This window comes from Aythya marila (genome assembly GCF_965140915.1).
Source record: "Aythya marila genome assembly, chromosome: 23".
In the NCBI taxonomy this organism is placed as follows: domain Eukaryota; kingdom Metazoa; phylum Chordata; class Aves; order Anseriformes; family Anatidae; genus Aythya; species Aythya marila.
The window spans coordinates 444557-467255 of record NC_139064.1 but is presented as its reverse complement, the minus strand read 5'-3'; the positions used below and the strand labels follow the sequence as shown (position 1 = coordinate 467255).

The window sequence follows — 22699 nt, the reverse complement described above, 5'->3', positions numbered from 1 at the left end:
AAGGGTTACATTCTGAAGGGACATACATTTACGTACAAAATAATAGCATCATGATGGAAAAAAAAAATAATAATAATTTAAAAAAAAACAACTGTCATTTTGACTGGAAGGAGTCTGTGCAGATCGCAGTGTGCTGTGCCTGGTGAAGGATAACTATAATTACATATTAGAAGCCAGACTAACAAATGAATCTACAGCTCCAGAGGGTGGGGAACCACACAACTAAAAGCGACAAAGAATGTCAACACATAAATCAAACTGTTTCATGGTACTTGCAACAGAAATGCCAGAAGGCAGATTGCCAACTGAACTAAAATGTATTTTAACTCCCTCATGCGCATCACCGTGGTGTGTCTGATGAAGCCATTATCAGCATAAACACCTCGATAGAGATTTTCAAGGATTACAGCCTTGTCATTTGGGTTTCTAGCTGCCCTTGCCCTGTTTCATGAATAACTTCAATCAAGGAGCTGGCTGGCACAGGTTAGATTTGAAATCTTGAAAACTGGTGTCAGATGTTGGTTGTGCAAATGGCTTTGCACAACTCCAAGAAGTGAAACCAAGGCACAGCTGAAGGATCAGAGGCGTTTAGGCCTAAGTTGTTCTACGTTTCCAATACCAATAAATGGATGGGGATTTGCTGTCACATTTATACTTCTCTGAGTCTCCAAGTTCTTCTGAAAGACTTCATGCCTTCAAATACAGGCTGGACAAAAGACAGGCATTTTCAACAGCAAAAAGAGAAGTGTTTTCTGTGAAAGAGGCACTTAGTTGCAAAAACTGCTTGCCAAGAAGGTAAAGGGAATACCTCGTATTTATTTAGCACGAGAAGGAGATTGGAGATGGAACTATACATACTCTGCAAACACAAGGACAAGAGCTCTTCAGCTCAGATAAAAATCATATGAGAAGCTCATTTCTCTTGCGTAGCAGCAGATTAAAATGCCCACCAGTTCTGGATTCTAAACCAACAGAGGCAAAACTACAACCCTGCCCATAGCTCCTCCTCAGCTTCACTGAAAACTAGATTAAATGAAGAAAATAAGTCACTGTTTGGTAGAACAAAGCTTTATTCAACATTTATTCTCAACTAGCATCCTAAAAATCTCCCCTACTGGCTTGAAACCAAGGCCCATATGAGGGTCATGTATTTACAACGCCATTAGAGGCACTACTTGGTAGGACTGACATTGCAGGAGAAAGATGAGAGAGAAATGAAGTTCCTGCATGTCCTCCTCCTACCCCAGCTCTACTGAGCACACTTGCTGATTTTCTACGTGCCACAAACGTCCTTCTCAGCACCACATTGTCATGGGTGGCACGGGACCACTGCAGTCTGGCTCCTCTGAGCAGGCTGTCGCCTTTGCACAGCGCCTGAAGAGCTGGCTCTGTGTGAGGCAGGAGCTCTGCCGAGCACCCTCTTTGTATCAAGTGCACAGAAATAGCTGTCGTGGCCCTTTCTACCCCTGGTGTCGGAATAAAATACGCTCATGTCGTACCCAATGCCCTTAAACAGGATCATGTTTAAATCATTCTGACACTAACCAAAAGATAAAAACTTGGATGATGATAACCCAGTGGAATACTCGTGCCTTCTGCTCGTCAGATTGAGCTTCTGAATACTGACTTGTTTTGAGACAGCCATGGAAAATTTATCTGCTCATCAAATGCTTTTGGTATGCTGTAAGGCAAGATGTCAAAACCACATGCAGCCAAACGCATTATCCATCTATTCAGGAGGAAAGATCCATCTACCTGGGTTCTTGCTATCACTGTTAGAGCCACCCCCTTCTCTCTCACCTGAATGTTGATGATGCATATTCAATCCCACTGTGAAATCCCATCCCTCCCTCTTTTTCTGAGAAACATTTCTCCAAACACTCACACAATACCAGATTATACTGAACTTCCTTTGGACACCTCTCTCTTCAGGTAGTCAAGTATATTTCAAAGATATTTTGTGAACAATCTGCAGTGCAACTTCACGTTGCACTTTGGGGAGGATGCGTTATTTTACCTCAGAGAAATGACCCTATCACGCTAGAAAACATCTGCAAGCTGTGCCCACAAAAATCATCAACAATTAGAGATGCACAATTCACAGGGCCTTGAAGGATACGTTAGTTGTATAGACAAGGTGAACAGATAACTCTTCATTATGATCAATGTTTTAGTTGTACTGTGCTATTCCCGAATCAAAAACCTCCCCCCATAATTCACAAAGTGCATTTCCTCCTTTTCTGGAGAAAGCAACTTGATAAACAGAACAATAAATTAGTGCCACCTAGTGGAGTTCAGAATGTTAACCTGGACCAGCTTTCAAATCCTACCTGTCTTCTACTGCACTGTCTGTAATTTATGACCTCTATAAATACCACAGTAAAATAAAAGCAGAAATAACAACAGGTCTTCCCTGCAGCACACACAGCTAACCAAATGTACCAGTGTAACATGCATTTAAGTCTTCCACAACTTCCAGGAATCTGCAGAAACAGCAATTGAAGCCTGACACGTGCCCTTACTTGATCAGCATCTCACATAATTAGGGAGTGAATTGTACTTCCTATACGTAACAAATATTACATTTTCTTTTGGATACTGCTGTATAGGCTTGCATTTGAACCAAGTATCCGTTCATGTCGCAATTCTTCCCAATATTCAGATGTTCTAATAAGACTACTGACTCCGAAAGAGCTTGCATTTACGTCATCAGTTAGCTCAAATGGGGAAATCTTGTTAAGTTTACATCAAATATGTAAATGCAGATACTTTAAAATGCTTCTGGATCTGACACACTGTCAGGCAGAGATATTTTTAGTTCTAATCCATTTAAAGTGCTAAATTCCACAGGAATAAGCAGCATTGCTTTCACTCACCACTTCAACTGAATTCACCGCAGTCTTTAAGGAGGAGGAGATAAGATAAAACCATCCACCTGATGAGAAAATATCTTATTTTTCTTTTTTTTTTTAAAATAATGTTTGCAGGTACTTCTGTATGTCCCAGTAAACAATAAACCAACTGCACTCACATGCAAGGCATTACAAAAACACATGAACTATGCAAAATAATTTAGTGTGGAATTTGCTACTTGTATCTCAAGTCTTATTTGCATGCACTGATCGAGCTTCCTGAGAAGCACTACCACGAATACACAAAACCTCAGGAATAAGGTCCTAGTTCTTCTCTTAACCTGATGCTGTGACTGTAGCTACAAAGACACAAGACAGAATCTTAAGTTCACTGATAACAACAACCAAAACAGAGAATAAAGGTGTATTTTTTAAAAAAGTTAACCAAACCAAAACACTTCAGTATGCTGCAAATTGTCTTCTGGCAGAGAGACCAAATGAAAGAATATGGGATGTGACAGATGTGACACGTGTTAGTTTGGTTAATGAATTACTTGATGATGTTCAGATTTGCTGATCATAAGTGAAGAGAAAGATTATCATTCCTACAGCAGAACAGAACGTGTGAAATACCATAAAATGTTGGCAGCCTAAGTGTTTTCATTACTTACACTGCTACCATCTAATATTTCTGAGTAGGAAAAGATCATTATATAAATCAATGCCCTATACTTCTTCCTGAGAATCCACAGCAAATCATTATTGCACACAGCAGGCCCAGTGAATTGTAGTGTGAGCAGTTAAGGCAAGTTTGGTGTGGAAAAAATGCTTCTTCATTAGGCTATTTTTATCTCCCTTTCCATTGAAGAAAAATCTGTTTTTTCAGCAGGTGTAGAAAAGATCACCTCAACCCACTGCAGCTCACAGGAATGCCCACGTAGCAGAAATGCAGTCCTTGGCCAGCCTGCAGGTTTACATGCCCTTACTAGTGTTGTAACTTCTGCTTAGCCCTGAAGTAGTTGGGCCGTTGGACTTGGTGATCTTTGTAGGTCCCTTCCAATTGAACTGGTTTATTCTATTTTCAAGGATTAGACAAAGTGACTTTTATTCTATTAAACAGAAACATGTCACCACATATCCTTAATGTGCAATTCATGATAATCTGAAGCAAAGAATGGCAGCCTTTTCCTAGCTATAAATACAAGCAAACAGAGAAGTTTGTAGCATTCTTTGCAGTACTTTTTCCATAAAGCACAAACTGCTCTAAATTTGCTTGTAGTAATTAAGTATTTTATTAAATACTCATTTTGGTGGAAAAAGAGAAAAATGATAGAGCTAACCAGCAAAAGGGAATCTGCAAAAAGCAATGGCAAAGCATGGGAGTGAATCCATGTTAAATTAAATCTCTACTCCATATGCCAAACCTCTTCTTAGAGGTCAATGAGTTTTCTTAAGCACAACTCAGCTTACAGACCAAGGCTGAAAAATCCTGCTAGTGACAACAGGAAGAAAAACTGAACAGGATTCATATCTCTCCGTAAAATTCAGTAAGGTTATAGATTTTCCCCTTACAATGACTTCCTTAGTATCCACTCGATCTCGTGAACTAAGTGTCAGTAAGAAATACACATACACATTCGTAACAGTATTCCACGATGACTGTTTTCCTCTAACAAACACCAAACCGCCAGGGAGCACGTAATAGATGCTGAACACCTTCAAGTCACATCCCACAGATCACGAACAGATTAAACTCCAAAAGGATTTGGGGAATTGTGCAGTAATTCTTTATGTCTGTTCACAATCCCTAAAAGCATGTTATACTTCTAAGAGATTATCTTTTGAAAACACCACAATTGAAATATGTTTACAGTAGTCTGTTCTTTTGAATTTTGCAGGCTTATAATAATTTAATAAGTTACTTGGACAAGCAGCTGTTGATTATATTTTCTAAAATGGTATACACAAGTGTCTGATGACTGTTTCTCCCAGTATTAACATATTCAAAAACAGAAAATCAAGTTCTTGAAAAATCATAATTAGCCAATACTGTCAGCATGCATTTTGCATTCTAGATCATGAACTGCACAAAATGAATGTTTTAAGCACATTGATAAGTGCTATTTCAACACCCAGCAACAGAGAAAGATTTTAAGTGGATTATTTAAAAAGCTTTCAAAGTACACAGAGGTTGACTGTATAAATGCGGTTTTATCATAACAATGCCACACCTTGCACAACCATCCAGTAACTCTAAAATCACTCTAATTAAAAGATATCACAGATAAAAGTAGCATTAAGATTAGTTGTATATATTATTTGCTGCTACACTTAACCCGTGAACGCTGCAAGTGCTAAGTGCTGTATGTAAACATACAAAGAAAATAAATGAACAAAGCAATAGAAAGCTATCACCTGGGGTTTTTTGTTTTTCTTCTAACTATAGCTGAGGTAACAGCAACACAATACAAGCAAAACTTTTGATTACATACGTCACAAAAATCTTTCCATCTCTATCTTGGAATCTCTGTGCTTGTGCATGCACACTGTAAATCTGTCCTTCTCACTAAAATACAAAAGCTGTGAAAGCAAATCAGAGAAGTGTTCTTCCTGTCTTCTTGCTGTAATAGCATTAGCAAATTGACGCTTAAATCCTCATGGTCACAAAAACAATTAAGAAGCAAAACAACAACAAAAAATAACCATCTGTTCAGCTAAAAAGATCATTTTGTATTACAGAAGGCAGCAAAACCACCCAAAACTCCATTCTTGCAATTAATTTCTGGAAAGATTTTTACAGATAAAGCAACTTGACCCCAGCCAGAATACCAACACGAGATTTTTCTCCTGTCTTTACTTCAGAGGAGGAGAACTGTTTCTAAACCTCCCCTGGTTTACACTACTTCATTCAGCACCTTGTCAATGCCATTAAAAGGAAACTACCTGGTATTTTTCTAGCTAAACAAAATTAATTTCAGTGTAAGAAAATATGCCCAAGTAGTTCATAATTCAAGGATAAGCAAAAGAAAGGAGACACCAAAGACTTCAGCAACAGTAGAGCTCAATATTATTGATTAAACACAAGCACATGATAACATCTTTGGATCTGGAAAGTAGAGCAATTATATTAGTTAGCCCAGCTACAATTTGTCCCTTCAACAGATGTCTGTATTTCCTCATTGCCATCAGCATAAACATCAGCAACACAGGAATTGATTTCAATTCACCTGTACTTCAAAAGCAGAGGCTGTTGATGATACTACTCATAACCACCACAATCACAGACTCAATTGGCACACCAATGTTCTTACTCATTGTGCAGCAGCTCCTTTCAAAATCGAGTTCCCACTGCAGTGGAAAAGATGTATATTTACGTACACGCACGTTTTATCTGTACATCTTCCCATTTAGGATACCAAGCGAAACAGTCTGAGGACTATCACTCAGTGAAACATCTCCAGCACGTCTCTTCAGACACAGTTTCATTTGTATGTAGTCTGTGGAGCCAGAAGTTGGATTCGATCTTTGTGGGTCCCTACCAATTCCAGATGTTCTCTGATTCTACAATTCTACCATCCCCAAGTTCAAGTTTCAAAATCTCAAAGTAAAAATGGTGCATGTGTGTGCTTTTGTTTTGGCTTGCTCTTACACTTTGGGTTTGTTTTTTGAGACTGTCAGACATCTTCCCTGCTTAAATGAGGACATCTAACGCAAAACAAAAGCTCACCTTCCCTAAATTTGCAGCCAGAAGACAAAAAGTGCAAAGAGAACAAGACTCATTAATGTGTCACCCCACTTTCCTCCACAGTAACAGCTGCGGTAGTGTAAAACCACATTACCAACGGAGTAGACGAGCCCTAAGAAATCTTGTTACGCCAGAACATGCAACCTGAAGATGACCCCCGTCCTCACATCTCCCATTTATTTTCCAAAGGTCTCAGAGGCCTGGTGTTTAGGTCACTGTATTCATAAAAGGAAGGCACTAAATATTTTGCTAATATTTTAATTTAAATCCTAATGGTCTGAAAATGGAAGGAGTACTTACAGATTTAAAGGAGAGGATCTTGCATCCTGTAGATTACATCATAGGACGATGAGTCACTCCCCTCTTAACCCTACCCCCAGCGCTCAGCCTCCTTACAAGCCAGGACTGCTCCACATGAAACGCGATGACCAAATGGGACTGTTCTTCCACAAAACACTGCACTAATTCTCCTGCATTCAGTCTTTCCACTTGAATGGAATAAAAACCCTTTTCAGAACAACAATTCCAATTCCCCCCCCTCCCTTTTTTTTTCTCAGGCACACTATGGGACTCCTCAGTGCATGCACAATGCAAATAAGGCAAACTTCCTTTGAAAGAGTGATTAATATGCAAAGACAGCCTGCTTTTTAGTGGGATGTGAAGAACCACCAACAAGCATTTCCAAATTCCGAGGTTTCTTCAATTATTTCCTCTGTTTATTTTAAACATCAGATTATGCAATAATACCACACATTAAGACCAATTTGCCAATATTATGTAAACAATACCGAACTGACTGCTCATCTTTTGTATCATATTTAAATGCAGCCTTGGATGTACTAGCTAGGGAGGCATCAAAAAAAGTAGGATTTAAATTTGAGTGCATCCTATGTCTCAGTCTTCTTGTTAAAAAGATCTCATTTATAAATCCAGTGTAAATAGTTGCACCTTTTTTTTGTAAAGAAATGTGCATGTATTTGTTAAAATAAAGCAAGAAAATTTTGCAAAACTAATTTCTGTCCCAATATGTTACAATTCCAGTAACTTTTCAAAACATTTTTCCAGGAGCCATCTGAAAAGCCCATTCAGAGTTGAAGACACCAATTTTCTATTTCCATTGGTTAAAATTTTCATCACAATTTGTCATCACTTAGCAGCAGCTCAACTACATCACCTCTGTACAATTCAGCCTGGAATCTCCTACGGCAAGAACCCTGCACCTCGAGTGCCAATACAGCATACAAAATCAGGTCAAAAGGCAGTCTAAACACATTAAGTATCCTATTTCTTATTCTTGCCCGTCACTTCACACACTTCCCAATCATTTTGCCCAGCTTTAAACACTCCCTTCCCCCTCCTTGGAAAGGCATTTCAAGTTAGTGAGTGTTGTAAACTATTATTAAAGTAACCAATAATTAATGTTCCTGTTTACCTTAAAGATTTCAACGTTGATAGGTAGCAGTAATACAAACAACAAAAAATCAAAGTAGATGAAATCTTTCAACAAGTGCCTCCTGCAGCCCTTTTACAGCAGTACCTGCATGTAAATCACAGAGCCGCCGGGCTGGGGGGGCTCTGGGCCAAGGCCCGAGCAGGCAGAGGCAGCCGGAGCCCCAGCAGCTTGCCCAGGACTGGGTGCAGCTGGGTGCTGGTGCTACGACAGAGGCACCCAGGGTGCAGACACCATGCTGGGTCCCGTTGTGGCGATGCAGGAAGTCATGTCAGAACAATCTCTGCTCCATGATTCCTGTTCTGCTGCTGGGCATCACTGAGAAAAGCCTGCCTTCCTTCTTCCCTCCCTCCCATCAGGTATTTACACCCATTCAGATCCACAGACTCTTCTCCCAGCCTTCTCAGCCTCTCCTCGCACAGACAATGTTCCAGCCCCCTCACTGGACTCTCCCCAGGAAGCCCGTATCTGTTTGCTGCTGGGGAGCCCAAACTGGGCACAGCACTCCAAATGTGTCCTCACCAGTGCTAGGCTCTATAGGCAGATTTTAAGGAATCACCAGACCTTCAGACTTTTAAAAGCAATGAAGAATACTGAGAACTATCTCTCTCCATTGACAACGATCCATTTGTTCTAAAGGTCTCAAGAGTAGACTGTAAAGAGAACAAAATAATTTAGATTCAAGAAATTATGAGACTGATGACTCTGGAACACTTAAGACGTTGAAGAGTTTCCTTATGTGTGTTCTGTCCTAGCAAACAATAAGATGAGAAGGTGATGGATATTTAACTCAGGATTACAGGACTATCAGGAGGTAATCAGGACTACATTCACTCATTGCAAGTAACTCTCTCCCAAGGCTTTACTACTTCTGCATTTTGAAACCTCACATGGCACTTTGCCTATTGCCCTCTCAAAATATTCCCCAGAGCCCTGGTTCCCAGAGCAGGGAGCAGACGATACAGCTTCTGAAACATCTATTCCTTGGTCTATGAAACAAATCTCAAATATGTTCTGTTCAGAATTCAAGTGCCTTTTCCAATTTTTCCCTCGCATCCTTCTACCACGTTTGTACTAAATCAAGCAACTCCCAGTTTTCACAACACATCCCGCGGATCTCTACAGCTGTCTTGCCATAAGACATGGGATGGAAATAACTGGAGGATCAACCACAACACATATCACGTTACTGTCTCTAGACTAAACTTAATTTTCTTGCATCAGATTTACCGGCACAGGACTCCATCCGGGCTGTTACGAATCGCTGGCGGAAATAGCCGTAGGGTCAGCTTCTGTCATCCCCTGGTTTTGGGTCCCTCGGGGGCCTGACTTCAGGCCAAATGAGGGCACATTTGCTACAGATTTCTGGGGGCAGATGTATCCTCTACAGACCTTCAGTACCTCAGGAATCTGGACAGGGAAGAAACACAGAACCTGTCCTGCAGAAAAACTGAACTATCACGGACTTAGGTGGAACACTTCTCTCTCCCATTTCTAAATCCGAGGTCTAATTTGGAATATCCTGTAGGAAGTCAAGGCACATTCATCTTCAGGAGCAAACACCTTGTTTCTTCAAATGTAGCAGGACCGTCTTCCTTCTGATGCAAGTCACAGTTGACTTACAAATCTCAATGGCAAGCTTCCTAAGTATCCATACCAACTATTCACTTTTTCAGTGTGATGGCTTAAGAATTTGGGCAACTCATCCAGCTCAGAAGTACAGTGCTATGTGAATGTTCCTCACGGTTCCTTCCTTGGAGTAGCTACTGAGGCATGGTTTCATGACACCCCTCTTCTTGTTGGAGAAGGATGGCTGCCTAGGAAGCTGAATGACGTGTTACTGCAAAGATGATCATTCCAATGCCTGCTGTGTGTTCATTTCATTTGCTCCTATCTCAGGGTCTACAACAACTATGTATTTTCAAACCTCGTAACATAAGTCATTCTTGAAAGCAACCTACAGACGTTCCACTCTATCTGCTTCCAAAAAGTGCTCCTACAACCTAGAATTTGACTCACTCCACTTTCCAAAACAGTCTGGCAGAGCTCAGCATTTCCTCAAAACATGTGTTGGCGGTCACCAACTACAAGAATGAAGCTCAGAATCTCCCGACACCGCCATGCAGAGGAAGGAGCTCCATCACTGCATCCAAAGCCACTTTCATCCCCAGATTTGCCTCCACACTGCAAATAAAAACATCCCTACCATGCAGAAAGCGAACTATCTGTGGACCAAACTTGGCAAATTACAACTCTGCTGTTCTAAAGCAATTTGCACATACTTAATTGGGCAAAACCTTCCATTAAGAGCTATTCAAAAAAAAAAAATAAGCTTTTCCATCAGCAGCTGCCTGAAGATCTGAAGTTACCAGGCCTAAGGCCACCAGATTTCTCTGTCCAAACCATAGTTTCTCAGAAGAATCTTTCATACGGATAAATCATGTGATAAAACAAAAGCAATCTCAGATGAGAAGGCCAAAACCAAACCTGTCGGCTAGTTTGGGTCATTTTCAAACACATCATCATCTCCCCTGTGCACCCCAACACGTTTTGACACATGCTTTTCTTTCATCTCTCCTTGGAAGGTCCCGAAGCCACAGGTGTGACTCACTGTGGATAGCAATTACCTGCTGTCTCATCTTTCTCTTAGACAGATACAACGAAAACCATCAGATTTGAACTGTAAGTGAAGAAAAGTATTCTAACCTGTAGCTTTCTATCTGTTCCACTAGCTTTTGGGGCCTGTACTGTACACTTAACCCCACAAAGCACATCTCATTCCAGCACTTAGCAGGAGCTCAGACACACGAGGCCAGGGTATTGGGAAGGCCCCAACGGCACCGTGTGGCTGGGGGGAACTTCAAAAGAACACGCTCCAAATGAGCAGCTGCACTGGGAAGCTGCATTTCAACCCCATGAACTGAAAGGGCATAATGGCACTGCCCCAGCCCACCTCATTTACATCCCTTTGCATGAGCCAGGGCTTTAAACTTCGGTGATGTGTTTTCCTAAACAAAAGAAGCCAGAGCCAGCGTAGGTCTGACCTTCAAATTTGCTTCTGTGATTTTCATGTCTAACAAAAGTCTGTCCAGCGGCTCTTTTTTCCCCCTTGAGAACTGGAGAACACGGATGAAAACCAACACACCCAGCCCCATGGAAACACGCGCAGGACAGCGCTCAGAACAATGAAGGTGCCTGGGAGCTGCGGACACACCCTCAGCCAGGTGCCTCCCCGATCTCCTCCCCATTACAGAAAGCCAGTGCAGAAAGACAGAAGACACAATTTTGTCCCAGCCGTTTTCAAACTTTCATATTTACAATTGAGTTCTGCTACTTAATCCATCCCACTTTTCAGATCTTTGTGAAGATATAAAATGAGGAAAACAAACACACCATTTTTCACTTCACCTCAAAAATGCTGTAATGGACCTGACGGCTCCCTGGGTAAAAGCTGTGGTACACACTTCCAGAGGACACAGCTTCTCCCCAGCGTGGTTGGGTTGTAACATCCACCTCACAATCTGCGAGTTGTGAGTACAACAGAATTGTGATTGACAGATCAAATTCATTCGGAAGTGCATTGCCCTGCAAATCCAGTACTTCAAAAGCTACACACGAACGCACAAAGAAAAAAACCAACACCAAAATCAAGCATTCTCTACAGAAATGATCTCAACAGATGTGCGAAATAATGAGCAAAACGCAGCACAGACTTTTAAACGAGAAAATAAAACGTACTTTTGTCTCTTGCTAATGCTTTCCTCTGTTCCTTGCAGACTGATGGCAACAGATGCACTGCTCCTTCCTCCTGCCCCCATCGATTGGTTCTGCTCTGCTGTCAGCCAGCCAAGGCAAACCCATGGCTACCAAAAAAACAACCCCCAAAAAGCCTAAAACACACTTCCACAACCACCACCAAAAACATTAAAAACAAACAGCCAGGCCACTCTGTTCCAACAAGAAACCCATCACTTCTTCCCAGTGCAAGCAGGTCTATCCGTAAAACGTTTCTGGAGATGAGCCGAGAAAAGGGAAGGCACTTTCAGTCTGGAGAGCAGCCACAATCTTTTAACGCTTAAAAACAGGGTATTCATTCAACTACTATTATATTAAATGTCCTTTTAAAAAAAAAAAAAAGAAGAAGAAGAAACAACACTCACATTGGGACTTCTCAATTTCATATGCCAAGAGGATGAAGTTTATGTCGAACACTGTATTATTTAAGAAAGCATAGTTCTCAGGATGTAAATGAAAGGAGATGAGCCATCTGCTGTATCTATAAATCCAGTTCTAAGTTACAGGAGAATGCACTTTTCATTTAACAGTAAATTAAATCATCGCTGTCCCAGCCAGAAGAATACATACAAAATACAGAATTATTCTAAAAGATGTAAATGTTTGCTTTTGTTCTCAATCTGTCACATAGCCACTTCTCAGACAACGCTCTGATAAGGTATTCTTCACTAAAACGTCTCTCTCTTGCCCCCACCTACATATTAGCTACTGCAAAACCATGGTGAGGGTTTCTTTATTAGCATCATCACAGCTGCGCCCCTCCCCTTCGCTGCCTTCAACATCCCAGCTGCCAAAGCCCAAAGCGACAGCCCCGCTCTGCCCTCCACCCCAAGACGTGGTCAAGTCAGCAGAAAGGAAGGAGGTGCAAGCTTTAGGAGACCAAAGCATCCTTTAACATGGAGAACATAACTGATACGCTGCTTTTACCATAAGCAGTGCTACTGCTTTGTTCTGGCTTTTTAATATTTTATTTGGGTTTTGCATTCTCCATTTTGTGCTGCTTTAACAGTCCTGCTCCAGTTGTGCAGCTCTGCAGGCACTCTGCATTCGTAATTATTATTATTGCATGAGCATGTATTTGAGCGGGGCACTAGATGATCTAGAGATCGTTTTTCTTTGCCTACTCCCATCTATTTTCCCTGAAAACCTACTTCATTCTCTCCTCCCACAGCTGAGAAAGCCTGTGTGAATGTGTCAGAGAGGTGGCAGCTAAGGAATCACAGACAGCAGTCTGGCATCTCGGAAGGGTCGAGATGAAGAATGTATGCAGAGATGGTGATCGGAGGGCGTGGCCGAGCCAGATGCAGAGCTAGCTGGAGCCGTGCTGGAAACGGGAAGACAATCCCCCTTGTTTGGTGATACGTGCTCCCTAATCAGCAGTCATCCTGATTTTTAAAACTATAATAAAGTATATAATAGTGCTTATGTCACGGGAGAGCCATGTATCATTAAGATTGGGCGTTGCGCTGATGTTAAACAGGTGGGTTAACTTGGCAACAGGCTCAGGCACACTGGTGGCAATGGTCCGGCACGAAGGGAGTTGGAATTGAGCCACAAGATAGCGATGGTCGGTATGTACAATGGTTCTTGGCCAGCTACAGCACCGGCAATTGCTTGAGGAGATCAGGAGCCACCCGCACACGGATGAGGCAGCGAGGAGTCACTGAAGTGATGGGTGAAAAGGAGCCGGGATGTGCAAGAGCAGCGACAGGCACGAGCCAGGAACAGGGACACGGCGCTGGGGGCTGGAGGCACCCAGAGCGAGCAGCCGGGGAGCGCTGCACCGGGCACTGGCAATGCCGGGGCAACAGCTCCAAGAGGTGACAAGCTGGGAAGGGGCTGGAAGAACCACAGGCGACGGCAGTTCTGGGGGGCTTCGACCGCTGATGCTTGGAAGGAGGCATCGAGGGGCTGGGGGGGCGGCACACGGTGGGTGCAGGACGGGGGGCGGCGGCACGGGTGGGAACACAGAGCCTGGATTTTGGGGTGCACAGCCTGGGTCTGGGAAGGGCACAGCGCCTGGATTTGGGGACACACAGCCCAGATTTGGGGGCACAGAGCCTGGATTTGGGGCAGGTGCAGCCCCCCCGGAGAGAGGGGCGGGGGCTGGGGGGGGGCTCGTGCACGGCGCCGCTCCCTCCGCGGCCGCTGCGCGCTCCCCTCGCCCCCATCCCTCTCCCCCCCGCCCTATTTTATTTTTTTTTTTAATTATTAATTCCTCGCAGCTGCTCGTTAATTGCAGCCGCATCCCTTCTCCTTTCTGCAAGAGAGTGGGGGGGGGGACCCGGCGGCGCTGCACCCCCTGGCCCCTCACACCCCCCATTGTCTGAGCCCCCCCCCACAAAGCCCCCACCTCACGGGCACCGGGAGCCCCTCCCGGGCTGCCTCAGCACCGGCACCGGCACCGCACGACCACCAGCAGCAGCAGCAGCTCCATCACCACACGGCCACGACCACCGCCCGGCCGCCCCATTGTTCGCCCCGCCGTACCTGCGGCTCTGAGGAGAAACAAGGTCCAGGGCAGCGCGGTGGCTGGCAGCATCGCAGCCGGCTGAGGGACGGCGGCCGTTGCACCTTTTCCTGCAAGTCGGGAGAAACGCGGCTCGCCTCTCCGCTCTCCCCCCGGGTTTTTAGCGCGGCTTTTATTTTATTTTTTCCTCCTTTCCGCCCTCCCTTCTCAATTCGCGTCTTCCCCCAGCCGCTCCTCAACGGGCTCCGCTCCGCGCCTCGTCCCCGCACCGCCTTCTGCCGGCTGCGCCCCGGCCGCCTCCCGGCGCCGCCGCCGCCGTGACTGACAGGCGGCCGCAGCACCGCCGCCCGGATCCCTCCGCCGCCCGGCCCCGCGCGGCGGGTGGCACCGCGCCGCCGTGTCCTTCCGCGCGCGCCCGCCTCAAATAGTGCGCCGCGGGGGGACCGGTGGGCGCTGCCGGCCGCCTGCAAAACCCGGCGCGGAGCGAGGAGCCCGGAGCTGGAGCGTTCGGCCCCGGGCTGAGCACAGCCCCCCCGTAAAGGGGGCTGTGGTGGTAACACGTAGAATAAATGGGGAGGCTTAATGGGTTGTAATTTCTGTCTTAAAATGAAGTTTGAAGCGCCCTGAATGGTCAGTTCTGAATAGAGAAGGACTCCCACCGGCACAGGCTTTGACAGAAAAGTGACAGCTATAAACCATGCAGGCCGAAGACACCCCACATAAAGACAATATCCTCTAAGCACGGTTATACATCATCAGTATTTCAACGCTATTTTAATACCGTCAATCCATTCCAGCACATCCCTACCCCAGGCCTGAAGGATCAATCCAGGCCAGAGCCTGCTCTCTGGGTTTAACTCTTTTCTGCTCGACAGATCCCTTCCCCCTTCCCCTTTTATAAAAATGCTTCCCTAGAAGAAACAACAAAATTACTTATTGCGATCTGATTGAAAACATGCCTGCTCTGCTGCCTCGGCCCGCCTAGCCCACGGCCTCATATTGCAATGATTATCTGCAGAGCAACCTTGCTGCGCCATGCCACGTGCGGTGCCTCGCCACCCCCTGCTCCTCCAAACCCCCCAGCCCCTCGCACCCCACAGTCCTGGGCTCAACGTCCCCCCTCATAACATGAGGTCACTCATTTGGATGGGTCCCAGCGGCCATTGAACATTTTTCAGGTCATATATGTTGGTAACAGAGAGCCAACATCTCAGCATCTGGGTTGAAAAACCCTCCAAAGAAATAGTGCCTTCTGTCCTAAGTAAGCCAATGTTGGTACCTACGAAGTACTTCTCTCATAATGAAGAGCATACAGAGCATACATCAATTATTACACACCTGTAGTGGATTAAATGAACTGGTGGTTGTAGAGCAGAGAGGCAGGATCTCTGCCATCCGTCACGCCAAAACATCTTGCAAGACTCCCACCTTGTTTCTCCAGCCTTTCAACTGCTGGTTGACAAATGTGGGAAAACATAGTGGCAAACCATCTGCTGCTCCCTCAACTCTGCCATCAACTCTTGTGATGAGCTTGTCCTGTAGAAGTCCTTCCAGAAGGCAATAAAATGTGGTTTTGTGAGATGTGGTGGTCTTTGGACACCAGCTGGATTCCTGGCACTGGGGGATGTCTGCCTCTGCCCTGAGCAGTTCGGTAAACTCCTCGCCATTCAGCAGCACGAGAGCCCGATCATTTCCTAAAGAGAAGAGACAGAGCTGTCGTACTTTTATTAGCACTGTCAGAACCAGTTTGCAGTTAGTTCTAGTTCCCAGAGGCCTTGCACAAGTGTCTGTTTCTTTCCATTCACTACAAAGAGCATCTATGTAGGTAGCAACCTCATAAAAATTACATTTATAGCATTCATAAGAGATCTTGGGAGTGCACAGGTCATTATATATTGAATGATGAGGCTATAATGCTACTTTGGAAGCTGCAACTGTTCATGTCAGTCTTTTCCATGAAATTTGAGTCATCTCCACAAAAGTCAGAGTATACCTGCAAAAAAGTATTACTTGCATGTGTTGAAGTATCATCTTGTAGAGAATGTTAAATCAGTTTAAAGGAGCCTATGGGCCATGCCCATGCATTTTTTTCCTTAATGTGTAAAATAAAAGGGGCAAATTACACAGTCAGGGTTCGATTTTTGACTTCATTGGGTTCTGGGTATAAACAAAAGTGAATGGAAAATTTGGATTGAGTTCTCTCCCTGGGTTAAAACCAGCAGCAATTGTGTCTGTCGAACTACTGCTACCTCTGCTCTGCAAGTGGGAGAAGAAGTGAAGCGGAGTTGTACCTATGCAGGCATTTCACAGCGTCATGAGACTGCAAAAGGACTCAAAAGCCAGCGTTCCCCTTTTCTTGACGTGACTGCTCACTGGTTGCCGTTTGAGGCAGGGTTGTTACAGGATGCACTGGAAATTCTCTCTGCCATCAAAGCATTGTGTGGGGTGAAGAGAGGACTTCAGCTGTCAAGCTGAAAAAATAACAGAAGAGACAGTAATACTTCATAGTCGGTCTTTGTGAAGGAAAGTGTACCATCTAAAATCACTGCTGAGGTCAAGTCCCAAGATTCAGACCTGATGCAATAGGACAGTAATGAGCAGTGCTCTATGGGCAGGTGGGTATGTTGCTGATCCTTTTCATCAACCCGTCCCTTATGCTAGCATCATTAAGCAGAGGTAATCTACAAAAAAATTACTTGCGTTTTTCTGTGTGAAATGTTAGACCCAGGTATATACACCACAAAAAAGACTTATTACTTATTTGTAGGCACACCAAGGAGACACGCTGTAATAGTCTCTCTGGTCAAAGCATTATTCCCGTCTGTGCACATATTTATTGTGACACACAACACTGTGCAGAACACACCTCAGATCAATGCTCCTCTTCACAGATAAACAAAGCAAGCAGAGATCGTCCCTTCAAATGCACTTCTGTTTGTAACTGATTTTTTTTTTTTTTAAAGAAAGTTTTAATAAAGGGAAAAAACCAGCATCTTCCCTTCCTCCTGCAAGTAATATGACATACAAACCTAACTGTTAAGGCTCTTCTGGTGATGTCATTAACCACAAGAATGAAGGTGAAGTCATCAGAACTGGGAGAGAAAGTTACGATCAGAAATTCAGAATCTTGGCATTAAAAACCTGTGTCTTATCTACATACCTGGCACAAACTCTGACATTGATCTCAACATTTGTCCTGCTCTGGGATTTTGCTTGCCACAGCTGTATGAGCAGGTAATCGTTCCATGCACAGAACGAAGAAATATGTGCATGCCTGCTGTTAACCTACTCATGAAAATATCATGGGAAAGAAACCTCATGAAAATAACCTGTCAGTCTGACTCACAATGGAAATGTCATTGTGAAACTAACAGCATTCTTAGAAAATATCTGGTAGTTATCTGCCACATTTCTTATTTCCAAAACTTTCACTCTTGGAGTTAAAATTTGAAATGTAATGTGCACAATTCTGTGCAGAAAACTATTATACTTATAGCATGCAGTACATTTCTCATCTTATTATTCCTAATTTGTTTTAATCTGTACAGTCACTCAGATGTTTCAGTTCAGAAAAGAGAAAGACTCCCAGCTGATCAGAATCACAGAAGATAACGGGGCTGTGAAGAGTGCATCAGGATGAGCTGCCTGTTTTTTCACACTCCTCCCATGCCTTCACTAGAATCTGTTTTAATTGGAGCATTGCAATTAACAGGGCATCACCCAGTGCTTCGAAATGATAGCGGTATAACCAGCACCAATACCTACCTGTTTTAGAAGAACAGCTGTCCTAGTTCTGCTGTTATTTATACTAACTTTAATTAGAAGACTCACCATCATCATATTATATGGAGCAATACATGTGTAAAACCAGTACGTGCAAAATTAGAACAGAAGAGACTAAAGCATTAGGGTGTCCCTAGCTAAACATTTGGTAGCAAGTAAGAAATGGTTATCTTAATTGGAAAAATGCATCCCTCAACCTGCTTTTATTTATAAAGTATAAATACATCTGACAGGAATTTTCAAGGACATATGAAAGTTATGAGAAACCACATTCTAGCAACACGGAGCTCCGTTTCAGATTTAGACCCAGAATAAACAGATTTTTTTCATACAAGTGGATCTGAAACATATAAATGACTGGTGGGCTCTACTTAACAACTTAATGACAGTACTCCCGCCCCCGTATGGTAATAATTTTTAAAAAAAGGTTTTGCAAGAGGCAGCATAAAGGGCCCTTTATGACCCTTCACCCTTCTCCTCCCCTACTGCAACAGTGGTTCCTGCTCCTCTTGGAAGAGGGCAGAGATGCTGAGTGTGCTGACACTCAGGGACATATAATCCTAGCGTACCCAACCCATGTTCTGATTCATGTTACTTCCAGAATCCTCAGCAGAGGTAGGACGAGAACCCAGCAGTCCAAGATCCCATTCATCAACCCTCGATTCCTTGATTGCTACCTCCCAGCAGTGCCTGAGGAGTTCCAAAATCTTTCGAGACAGAGATTTCATGTCTCCAAGGCATTCTGTGATCGATAAGCCATGGAGGAGGGATAGGCAGCTAATGGTGGCTTGCCCGTCAGAGCTTGTTCTCCTCTACCAATCTACTTAAAGCCATCAGCTTTCACTCAAAGAAAATAACATCACACAAAACAAACACCACCAAGAAACACCATTGCTCTTATCCACAATCCCAGTGTGAAGGAAATCCAATCATTTGCTCAAGAGCTTTTTCGTTTGCTTTTTCTAACACTAACAATGGTAGCTTGGCCCTTGTTATAACCAGTCCCTTGCCACACAAGGGAAATTCAAGAGATTTTTCTCTTCTGTAGTTACAACATGAAACAAGGTCAAATTTTATGCAGCTATGTAGCGAATAGCTGTTTTTGTTGTTGTTGTTGTTGTTGTTGTTTTTTTCCACATATTGTTAAGCAAATAGTAATACAAAAAAGTTTATCACTATAATTATCAAAAGACTTTTCTAAATCCCCCTAAAACTAAGTTGCTCAGAGAGGGCTCCAGATGACCTTATGGCTAAGGAAATTAATTTATTTGTTCTTAGGCAATGTTGCTGGTATATCACAGGCAGCTTTTATTTTTCCTTCATGTGCCTTCAGATCCTTCTGTTGCGATATTACTGGATGGTCATGTGTTGCTTGGACATAAGGCTCAGACTTTTATGAGAGCAAATAATTTTGTGCGGTGACAGAAGGCAAAGAAATTACACTTGGACTTACTGTTAAAATGAGGATTGGTGACTGGGTTGTTCTGTGAGTAAATAAAACCCTTAAAGAAAGCATTGGAATTTATGATGGTCTGAACAATCACAGGTCATGAGGTCCACCAATTAAGTTCTCTCCCTAATTGCTGCTATGTCCAAGAAAGAAGGGTTGCTTGTCTTCCCCATACTGCACTGAAAAATGCAAGTCTTTCCACTTCTGTAGAATAAGTTGTGCAAGGAGATGTAGTAGGAAAGAAAATTATGCAATGGTCGGTAGGGGATGCAAGTCATAAATAAAATACAAACATTAACCTTTGTGAGATGGAGAAAGTAAAAGAACAGAAAAGGAATTTCAAAATGTGATTCTGTAATGAAAAAACTAAAGAAGCAGTACCAGCCCTGCAAACAGTTTGCATAACTGGCACACGGTACATACTTAAACCTTTTGGAGAAGACCCATCTGCACTGTAGTCTGTTAAGACTGACAATTATTGGGGATTTTTGCACTTTGAAAATTGACTGCTAAGCTGTTTTGTTCTCATAATCCCTCTGTCCTGCGCGAAAGGAGGTCTTCTGCTTCCTATGGGGAGTCTTCACTGTTCCTGCAAGTTTCTCTTACTTACACCCTGCTGTTAAACAGTATTCAGGAGGCTTTGTCCTTTGATTCAGATACAAGCAATGTGACAACGTACAAGTTGCATCAGCAGCTAAAAACTGCGCCCACCTCTCAATCAGTTCGTGCAGCCCTGTGCTCGAAGCTTTCCTCTACCTGCAAGGCAAGGGAACAGGGTTGTGCTGACAGCATCAAAACACACGGGTCGGCAGTTACTCAAACAGAAAAAGGAAGAATTCCATTTAGAAATTGGCCCAGAGCACAGCTTAAGGCAACATGCAGCCATGCAACATCTTCCCCCTGTCTTTCAGGGTTATGCCTTCTGTTTCCTCAACATCTTCAGTTACAGCTAGGTTTAAGGCACAGAAGAATAGCATTGGTAATAGAATCTCAGTCTCTGATGCTGTATTATCGCAGCCTTACGTTGCCCTAAAAATATTGTAGGGAGGTTAAAAATGACAATAGCAATGTTTCTATTTTTGCATAATGGTCTTAAGATGGTGCTGAAATGCAGTGAGAAATAAAACATCCTAAGAAACCCTTGCTGGCAAGGCAGGATCATTGTTCTTGAACTGAATTTATCCTCCTCTTCAGTAATAAAGACAGGATCAAGACATCCTGGATTCACATCTGACTGTTTTTGATAGGCACATTTAGGTAATTGCCCATGCAGAATGACGAAGTCCAACAATGAAACCCTTCAGTACCCCATTAGTATTGCAGTCCTTGCTATAATCAGCCTGGTGGGATGTGCAGGGGCCAAAACCACTTAGAGAATCACCAGTGATGCCACTGCAGCTGTTGCATATTCAACCCAGATTATGACTTCCAAAGGTTGGTCTGATGAATCTTCACTTGCTTTTCAAAGCCAGTTTTTATCACCGCTCTTCTTGTAATGTAAATCTTGGATCCAAGTTAACATAATATTAAATAATCACCTGGTTGGAAGGATGTCGACAGGCACTTCATTCCTTTGGAGGGCATTGTCTGTTTTATGAAGCATTTCACATTAATAGCTGCGGCAGCTGATATCTCTATACCTCGAAGTGAAAGGGCTTAGGCTAGCATAAATGCTAATCAAGGCCCCAAAATAGGATTAGAGCCATGTCTTGGATGTGCGGTGCTAGTTCTTTTCGCAGAAGGAAGTTTCATCCCTAATGAGGTGGTTGTTAGGTAACACATAAATGGCTCTGTGCCGATAGTAGTAACATGAGTAATAGCAGATGATGGAGGATGATGCATTTCTTCTGCAGATGTCTACCATCTGCACAGCGGCACTGGCTCTTCTTGGAGAAGGGCCGTGCTTATTATCAGAGGGGAAAGAAAGGAATACTTCCTAGCAGTCAGGATCTTCTCCGATAACTTGGAGATCCTAGTCAGGTGGGATAAACGGAGAAAGAGCCTGCATTTAGCAGAGTTATGCTAGCCTCTGCAGGGGTGGCTTCTTTTTCCCCTATATAAATGGATTTCTAAATAGAAAGGCATAAGACAATTGGATACAAGCCAGAGGTTATAAGATGCATGCAAGCCATCTCAACATATTACATGACCTGAGAGAGACCTGGTACCTCTCTAGTCATGTGTTGCCCTCAAAAATCCTGACAAATATCCGAGAGCTTCTATTTAGAGCTTTGGACGTGTCCTCACCAACTTCATTAAAAAATAAAAAGCCAAACAGAAAAGGTTACTTCCTTTTAACTGGGATGATTTACCTTCTTGATAACTTAGAGAAAGCAAGTGCACAATCCAGAGTGCCAAAGCTTTGCATGCACTGACAACTTTACTTCCATGTTATTTCCTTTAACTCCTTCACATCAAACCTAGGAGTCTGTGCCTCTGTAAAACAGTTCATCCTGCTAAGAGATGATTGTCTTGGGCTGGATAACAAGGTGTTCAGATCTATGGCATACACTGTTTGTTCCTTTCGTCTGCAAGAAATCCTTGTTACTGTGTTTGCAATATTCCACTCGCTGTGCTTAAAGACAAAAAGAACACGTTTCTACCCAGAATGGAAATTGATTTTGCATATAATATTTTTTAGCAGTCAGTTTGTCCCTTGGGGATAAGATATTTTGTTAATTCTCATGAAGAGGATAAACATCCCCTAACACCTAAATGCAAGTTACTTTGTGGGGATGTCACTGCACTCCATTAGCAGTATTGGCCAAACAGTGTGATTCAGCATCTTCCTTTCTATTATTACATATTTCTGTCTATTTTTACTCTTGCTGAGGATTACCAATATAAAATTTGTGTTTTCTAAAGTTGTTGTTTTAGTGGAGCACTCAGGAGAACCAAACTGAGTGCTTGATAAAAGCACAGTGAAAGGCAGCCCCTGCTCAGGGCAGCATCCTGCCTAAATAGGTGAGGCAAAGAAAGGCAACTTGGCCGAACAAATTCAGAAATCAGCTTTAGTGATGTGCCTTGTGCTTCCACCTAGGAGATCCGTGGCCAATAGGAAATGAAAACCGATCTCCTGGGCCTCAGTTGAAACCATTAACCAAAAGGCTAGCCTTGCATTTAATTCCATCCTCCTGCTTTCAGGAACAACAAA

General features: G+C 43.3%; 1 protein-coding gene across 5 annotated transcripts in view; it reads right to left on the bottom strand.

Moving 5' to 3' along the window:
- The window catches only part of NCAM1 (neural cell adhesion molecule 1), a 104155-nt gene extending 89562 nt beyond the window's left edge, over window positions 1-14593 (bottom strand). For all 5 annotated transcript variants that reach the window (XM_082778028.1, XM_082778029.1, XM_082778030.1 and 2 more), the window contains exon 1: window positions 14333-14593. In XM_082778028.1, the coding sequence (XP_082634154.1) occupies window positions 14333-14384 (52 nt within the window). In that variant the 5' untranslated portion in view covers window positions 14385-14593. The remainder of the gene's footprint in view (window positions 1-14332) is intronic.
- Window positions 14594-22699: the final 8106 nt, after the last annotated feature.